At 33.9% G+C, this 9,196-nt stretch overlaps 1 protein-coding gene across 13 annotated transcripts in view; it reads left to right on the top strand.

Annotated features, from left to right (window-relative positions):
* LOC116343235 (syntaxin-binding protein 5) overlaps positions 1-9,196 on the top strand; it is a 107,286-nt gene that overhangs the window by 32,589 nt on the left and 65,501 nt on the right. For all 13 annotated transcript variants that reach the window (XM_031771186.1, XM_031771182.1, XM_031771181.1 and 10 more), the window contains one exon: positions 5,747-5,844. In XM_031771186.1, coding sequence (XP_031627046.1) covers positions 5,747-5,844 — 98 coding nt within the window. The remainder of the gene's footprint in view (positions 1-5,746; positions 5,845-9,196) is intronic.

Below are 9,196 nucleotides of genomic sequence, written 5' to 3'. Positions count from 1 at the left end.
AAGCCGTATCAAATTGCTTTTGCAGCTTACCGTCAGAGATATGCCACTAAAAAGTAGCTTTTTCACATGAATGTACGACATGTGTGTGTATGTCTGCTTGAAACGATCCAGGGCATGAAAATTGATTATATAATATTTCGCGGATATCGCGTTATATTGTTGTTGTACTCATAATATGTGCCTCGTAGTTAACATTATGTTGTTGGACTTATAATTTGTTTGGTTGCACGATTTTATATAAATGAGAGAAAGAGCGTTCGCACTAAGAACTATAACAAATTGAAAGAACCTTGATTATTTCAAATTAATGAGGTATTGAGTTGAATTTCCATTCATAATGAAATAAAGCACGCTTTTATAATCCAACAACAAAACACCGAGTAATTTGTACCGTAAGTGCTATGGAACCGATATAAATCTCAACGACGCAACTATATCTATTCTATTCGAGATTCTGCACCAAAAACCGAAAAATATGAAATGAAATTGTGAAATACGATTCATCACACATAGTGGCATACATAGTGGTGAATAGAAAAGAACGGATGATCTTTGACTTCAACGTAGAGCAATGTAACTAGTTTTCAGAATTTCAATAAAGCTTACACAAAATCTGATTTCAATCTGAATTTATATTCAGTGTATGTAAATGTTATGTTCAGACATTTAATTTTGAAAGTTGAAAATGTGCTGGGCAAAATGCGGCATCCACTTTGCTATTGTTTCCATTTTGCTTATTTGAAAATAGAAACTTATGATATGGTCATTTGAAAGTCAAAAGTATTTTTCGATGAATTTTGTGCTATTTTACCTGACTGCAGTCAGGTGTGTGTGTGCACAAAGAATAGAGAACAAAAAACAGTGCGTCAGTGAATTGGAAATGTGATATTATTATAACGCACACATGTACATACTCTTTCTCAAACAATCTTCGGTATTTTATTAAATAATATAATAAAACTTTGCCATGACTCACACAAAAAAAAAAATACTAACTAAAATTATTCTCTATTTACTTTTCATGTTGCTGCTTGATTACCGCTCATCGCTCATATAGGTAAGTGATGTAACGATTCGTTGAAATAAAATCTCACTTGGTCTCTCGCTCAACTTTTCCCAAGAGAGCAACGTTGCCAATGATTATTTGCAAAAAAAGACTGTGAAATATCAAAACTTTCACAAACGCCCACCCACCATCACAGTCTCAATTGCCAAACTATTTGGAAAATTGATCATGTGGCAGATATAGTAAATGGAATGGTTATTAATACGTCAGTTGATGTGGTTTGGAAGTGAAGCATGCAGATTTAATATCACAGCATGCTCATGTTGCCAACAATCGTTCATAAAACAAAATCATCTACAAAATGAACGCTCACTATTCAATTGAATTGTAATTATTGCTGTTATTTTATGTGCTGCTGCTGCTGTTGCTGCCACTTTTTTTTGTTAATCATCAAAACCAGTAACATCACTAGCAAACAAAGTGCACATTGTATAAAATTGCAAAGTTTATCGTGGTTGAAATGGTATGGAAAATAAGTTTGCTACTGACTTCATCATGCTAAACATTGGATTGCATTAGTGGTAGCTACGGCAACTACAATAAAAAAAAAGAATCCACCATGTACTAGAACGTTTCACTATATATATATTTAACGCTTCGTGTTCTTTGTTATTTAATGTGTACGTGGTGCGTTTAAGTGGAAAACCATTCACATGCATAAAATCCAACTCTCACATCCACACCACGCCACGCATAGTTTATAATGAACATTGTTTCTTCCTCACTTTGTTCGGGTAGAAAATGTTGTCAAACAATTTGATATATGTATCGAATTTAAAAATGCCGTTTTTTTTCTCTGCTTCTCATTCCATCTTTCACGTTATTTTTGTCTGTCAGGAATTTACATCTATTCTGAAGCATTTTTTGAATATTTTATCATACACCCGAATACCATGCAAAAAATGAGATAAAATAATTTCAGGCAAATTTACATGCATACTCACACTGATAATGATGGCGCAAAAAAAAAAAAGACTTCAACACATATAACGTTATGCATATGCAACAAAGTAAAACGAAACATTATCACAAAGCGCTTTAAATAGCGCAGCATTCCGTGCGTGATAGATTAAATATGTTAAAACAATTCATTCAGTTAATAATATCAATGCAATGGTACACCTGCAACAATTTTAACCATACTTTCGTATATTCTCACACAATGTATGATGTAATTGAAAAATTACACAGCTCTGTCGGCGAAAAAATGTATTCTATTCATTTATTCATGTCAAAACAATGAAATCAATAAAGCCATCGAATGAGCTAGTAATGAACTTGGCCAGCCATGATTGAACCGAACACGTACACAAATCTCAAGCGGCATTTCATTAATATTTACAGACAATAGCAATTTACGCCGAATGCCTGAAAATATATTCCTCGAATAACTCACAATCAGGATATTCGGCATTCCTGAATAATAAATAGGGAGAGAGAAAAAATTTGAATCTATTTGCAAAGCATTATACATATTTTCGTATGAATTGGCTTCATTTTTTTCCCGTAAAGCAGAATTTCAAGTGTGTTATCAATAAGACTATAAATTCTTTTAGCAAATATGGGAATTTATTTTAGTACCATAATTGCTAGGTTTTGGAATTGATGTGAGAGCGATAACATTTCATTTGAATACACACTTGAAAATTCCTCATAATGTATGAATAAATTCATTTGAAATTAGTAACAAGCGTACTGTTTCGCTTGTTCGTTTATCAATTAATATACCTGAAATAGTTTTCCTTCGGAAAATGCAAGTGAAAAAAAAAATGCCATGGGTTTCTTCATCGCAATATACATATTTGATATAGGAACAATGCAAAACCACCATGCATGCCAGTCTACATAGCTATTTGTGGTGGTCATGTCATTGTATTGCTTCGTGCATGCAAAACATTTCAATTTTAGTTTAAGTCCGACAAAAGCGCTGTGGGATCAATGTGGCTTTCGTGGCTTTCATCAGTTTAGGTGAAAGAATGTGATGAATATGTTATTGCATTCAAACTTAAAGTTGATTTTGATGAAGTCACCAATACACTACCGCCCGCCCGCGCACAATGCCCCACACGAACAAGTATCTTCGTTGATTGCAATTTTATAGACATTTTGGGAAATTAATTTGCAATTTTGTTCAAATCGATTTACGCTCATATATTGAATTGGATTTGCAATTTATAAACAATTTCGAAGGCATTTTGTATAATTTTTTTCTTCTGCTCAGCCATTTCAACCTCAGTTCAATCTGACTATATCAAAATGAAAAGCATAAGTGGTTTTGAAATGTTTATACATAACGAATTGAAATTATGTGCTTCCATTTCCCAAGTTGAAAATTTCCATCTATGATACCATTTTGTATGTTTTTAACCCACAAAAAAGGGTCCACTTCACTTGAAAAAAAAAAGCAAATCAAACCATCACTCCGTTTACGTTTTACGCTGAGGATGTCAAGTTTTATTGCCGTATGAATTGGAAGTGAATGGAAAAGAAACGACCATCTCTCGAGATGGAAAAAATCTGCCCGTTTATTTTTAGTATACGCAATAATTTGTCGATGGCCGGCACTTTCAAAACATTAAACATCCATAAATATGTATATTTAGAGTGTTCTTTATTTATGTGCGCTTGATTCGATAAATGCGTTATTCAATGCACGCATCCATCGTATTTTACAGTCAGATTGAATCGCTTAAGCATTACTAATAGCGTAAAATGGCCCAGTGATATATCGATGCCACATTGAATACCGGAAAGCACTGTTTTCACAAGCGATATGTTGTTGTCGTGTTGCCAAGTTCGGGAATGAAATGAAATACACAAAAAACACACACTCGAGTACCTCGCATTCGTTATACAAAACGTTTGTGGAAAGTAAAAAGCACTTACTGTTTCTATGGTACGAAAAATTGGAACGTTGTTCGCAAAAATATTTTCGATTTTCGAAATATTCATTAATTAGTTTTACAAAAATGTTCCATGCATGCCCCCTCCTACCTTTTCGTATAAATTTCTATAAAATTCGATAAAATAATTGCAGCAATTTTTTTCTTCTTTTCATCCCGATATACCACATAAACTGGAATTTCAATCGTTGGTTTTTATCCATGAATTTGGCTATTTCGTGAAAATATGCTTCGAAAACGTAGTAATTCATATATGTGTGTGTTGTTTCTTATTTTTTCCAATTTGATTCGAAAAATTCCAATTCGTAAGTGAATCAGAATGGCAAATTGAAAAATTTCTTATCGATTTCATCGGTTGTCGTTGTTCGCTTCGAATTGAAAGAAGAAAAAAAATTGTTACATGCATGCGAATTATTGGTTGTTTTTCGGTTCAATTTATGTTTTGTATACATTCACTTACTCGGGTTTTCACGCAACCAATAAGTGAACATGTCTGCCAGAGCTTCTTTAACATTGAGCATGTGTGCGCACTTTTTATCATATCGCTTGAGTTCGGCTCATTCTTCATTCATATTTTCGGGATATGCATCCTAACATTCAGCACAACCTCTCGTAACAACCAACGCAAAATTATTACATATATACACACATCAAACCAATTTTCTGATTCGGTTCTTTCGTGTTTTTTTACTTCAATTTTACCATATATAGAATTTACCATTCATGCATACCATTCACGATAAAGCATTCGAATATTTTGCATTCGAGCTATTTGAAGCGAAATGTGTGTGTGTTATAGGAAATTTTGGCAAACAAAAATATGTCGATGAAATGGATGATGTCGGAGAGCAATACGAATTATGAATACGGTATATATACAATGTATCGATATGCTTCGCAAATGAAATTCCAGTGAAGCTTTGTGCATTTCGTGTGTCAAAAAAGTGACTTCATATTCAATTTAACGAATACATAAAGTATATAAAGTATTCAAAGCAACGCATCATCAAAGTAAATTTCGTTTGCTATTCGCTCGATTTCGATAAATTGAGAAATCAAAATTGATTGGCAGCCGACATAAACAGGCATTTCCTCTGTGTATGAGTGTGGTTGCTGTCGCAACAAATAAAAATAAGCAGTTATTATTCGTTTTATTAAATTCCAATTTTAATTACATGACATCGAAAATAAATAAATAACAAAAAAAAAAAATTACAAACATCCTATATCCATATCGTTTTATACATCATACACCCTCGGCTTTACTCATTTATATTTGCATTCAGGTATTTGTATATGCTGGCTTTTTTTGCGCACATACGGCCATTCGTTTGAAATGTGGAATTTTTTTGCATTGATTGAATTACATACAAACACATCACTTTAAACGTATAAAATATAAATTGCAGAAGGCTCAACGTTACTCTATATTGTTGATTGAATGGAAATTAATTCGATTTACAAACAATAATGTTTGAGTCACAATCCAAGTGTTTGGTGACTTTTTCACATTTCGCCGCAATCCATTTGCTATATTGTGTTCGGCATGCACTCTCACACTCACACACATCCATGACATAAAAGTTGAAATGAACGAAATAAAAAATAAAAATTGCGTTCGGTTAATTACAATAAATCCCCTGCCTTCATCGTCAACTGCCACAATGAAAAATTGCGAATAATTGTTTTATAAATAAAATTGTTTACATTTTAATAGTTAGAGTAAAAATTTTAAATAACTTTTTTTACCCTTAATTTCTCTCTTTTTTTCCTGCAGACTTTTCGTCATGGTTTTCCGCATTCACCAACCGCACTAGGATATGACCCAGTTCAAAAACTATTAGCTATAGGCGACAAATCTGGATCACTACGAATGTATCCTTTTTCATTCAAAATTTATTTACTTTATGATTTTTTTCTTCTCTTTCATTTTCTGGAGTAAAGTTAATTCGCTCGCAAATGAAATAGCTAACAAATGCTATTTGCACAATGTACATAACATTATGAATTAATGAACAACATGACTTGTTAATATTGACAAAAGTATTTTTTTAAAACAGACCATTCTTACGTACGACAACGACTATGTTGACATCACAGACTGTTCACATTCGTGTATACACAATACAATTAGGGATTATCAAATAAGAAGCGCTTCTGTAGATTGACTAGATTAAAGATTATTCACTCGGTGTCTTTACCCACTTCATTCACTCGATGTCTCCCATTTTATATCTCAAGTTAAATCTGTCGACATAATCAGACTTTTATGCTTTTTCAGATACTAAGTCCATAAAATATTAAAACCGATTAAAGGAGTTGAGAGAAAAAACAACTTGATTTCGTTGAGTTAAAAAACATTTGCTACAACATGTGCAAACTGCATTTCATTTAGGTCTTATCACGCTGTGTGTATATGTGCTTTTAATCAAGCATTTCTACTGATAGTATTTGACGAAAAAACATAACTCATATATTTTTATCTGTGACAAAAAACCTCTGAACTGTATATTGTTATTGGCGTAGCGTGAGTTGGATAAAATCGGGTGAGTGCATAAGCTTAACAAACCTAGAAAATAGTACCATTCGAACGATTGATGCAGCACACAGCAGGATGTTGCTAAAGCGATTTTCAAAAATCCGAATCAAAAAATCTCATTAAATTTGTTGTTGTTGTCGGTGCACGCAGTATTTGCAATGCCATGCTTCGATGAATTTGAATTTCATACACATATATATATACATTATTCGAGTTGTATTTATCAATGGATTTGTGCGCGGATTTCTCTCTTTGAACAAAAGCTACAATACGGTTTTTACTGCCTCAACTTTTTATCTTTTATGCCAATTTTTTTTTGTCTTGTTTCTTGTGTGAAAGCTGAAAATCGAAATAGAAACTGAAACAAAATCACAATTTTGAAATGTGAACACGGAAGCGTAGAGTCCATAAAAGCGAACAATCGACACACGAAATACGGCGTTAAAAAATGCCACACACGTATATATTACTTTTGTTTTATAGGTTGAGTTTTGTTTCCACCAAATGCACGGTTGCGGTGTGCATATTCATTTTCGGTAAGCGCTTGCCAAATGTACTACTCTACCGTGTGATTCTCCAAAGATAAAATAAACATGCAAAAAAGAAATATAAAACGGCTTCGAAAAATTGTGCGAAAAAAAATTACTGGCAAAATATGCACTCGGCTAGCTAGTTCAGGGGAATAGAAAGAGAGTGTACGAGCGGTAGTGCACAAGTTATAATGGAAACATTGAGTATAGCGTTAAATAGTGCAAACGAAGTTATGCACTTCGACTCATGAAACAACCGCCTATGTCGTGTTCAATTTAAAAATCGACACTCACAAAAAGCACATAATTCACAGAGAAAAGACGGAGCTCTTACCCACAAACGACAATCGGTATATAAAACTGGCGATGACTAACCGTGCACTCATTCTCTTTCATGTATTTGGTTCGAAAAAAGTTCCACTGAACACTCGAATTGTAATGGATGGTGGATTCTAGCTGGATCAGTGGATCATTTACACTAGATTTATGTAAAGAGAGAGAGAGAAAGGCACATACTGGTTTTGTTCGATCAAAACCACTTTGATCTTGGTTGGTGCATAGTGTACGCACACATTTGCTGCTTGAAAACTACTTGAAAATGTAAAAATGTTTCTAAAAAGCATTTTCGATGGCCGAACGTACATGGATAAGCTTTCTCACGTTGATTCTGGAATTCAGGCCAAATTCACAGCGAACAATGTTGAAAATACTTCGTTTTTTTAAAGAAGCGTAAACTTCTCCACTGTGCATCGTCAATGCACAGTTTAACGGAATTCATGCGAAATTGTACTTGAATTCTCGTCTAATTCATATCTTTGGTCTTTTCCGTTTGAAGATTTGCGTCTGAATTCCGACGTGCATGAGAACGAGTTCGCGCGATAATGTTTACAAATTTCAAAGAATCATTGCACGTGATATGGTTGTTCAAATTGAAACAGATAGAAAACACGAATGGAAATTGTAATCACATACATACGGTGTGAATGCGAATCAGTACGAGAGCACAAAACAAAAATGGCAATTGAATGTTAGAGCGCATACAGTCATTTGTGCTACAAGTAAACGAAAACATCGAACATACAATTTCATTGCAAATACAAATCATATCATTTTCCTGAATGAATCCGAATATACGCGCGCCCGGTGGGTGACATGAAAGGTGGAATTTTAAAGGGATTTTGCTATTGATCGCTGCGATAATGATGGAAATGGGGTATTGCTTTTTGGAAATGATAACAGTATGCAGAAGCACTACATTTCGTTTCACATTTGCACTGACTCAGGTTTCCTACAGGCACTGCACTGCATCGATTTCCCATCCTTTATGCCGTCTCTTCCTCTCTTTTTCATCCGGCCATTTCTGTCTCTTTGTAAATATCATTTCCATAAACGCAACCGAATTAGATTTCGATGCATGAAATTTTGAGAAAATCAACGCTCTGAATACATACACAATTTGGAGTGTGTGAGATTTCGTTTGTATAACTGCCTATATAATATTCACATCACATAAGTCGAGATTGCTAGTTTAAACTGAACACAATCTTGATTCTCATCTAGCAACTTTTTCCAATAGATTCGAAGTGACGATGACGATGAAGAGGAAGAAGAAATTGCTCATTGCTATGGATATGATATCCTTGATTACACCCATGCATTTGTTTAATGTGAAACAACCACATATTGCTTTTAATTTAGCCGCTCGGGGCTATAACAACGAGATTCCCATGTCTGTGCTTTTGTATCATTTTCTTCTTTTTTTTTTGAAAAATAAAGTTTCGAAACTTTTTGGAATGTAAAAGTACATTTAAATACAACAGAGAGCAAAAAGACAAAAAAAGTCGAACCCTTTTCCGAACTCAAGTGTTGGATAAAAACGCATACAGAGATGTGTAGGATCTGATAAAACTATGTTACCATGGAAAATTGTCCAAGGAATTTTACGAATTCGAATTTTCGCTTTATGTTGGTATCTTTGATCTGATACTTTCAAATTTCTCATGCCACAATTTGGCAATTTTTCACCAACACAAAAACCTTTTGAACGTCATTCGAATCTGGTGTTTGGAGAGATGAAAGTGAGCAAGCGAGCTAGAGAAAGAAAGCAAAATAGAGAGAGAGAGAGAGAGAGAGAGAGAGAGAGAGAGAGAGAGAGAGA

Source organism: Contarinia nasturtii, unplaced genomic scaffold (genome assembly GCF_009176525.2).
Source record: "Contarinia nasturtii isolate CC-2019 unplaced genomic scaffold, AAFC_CNas_1.1 Cnas_scaffold_993, whole genome shotgun sequence".
Taxonomy (NCBI): Eukaryota; Metazoa; Arthropoda; class Insecta; order Diptera; family Cecidomyiidae; genus Contarinia; species Contarinia nasturtii.
Note: the sequence above shows the minus strand (reverse complement) of the source record. Positions and strands in the feature narration are given on the sequence as shown.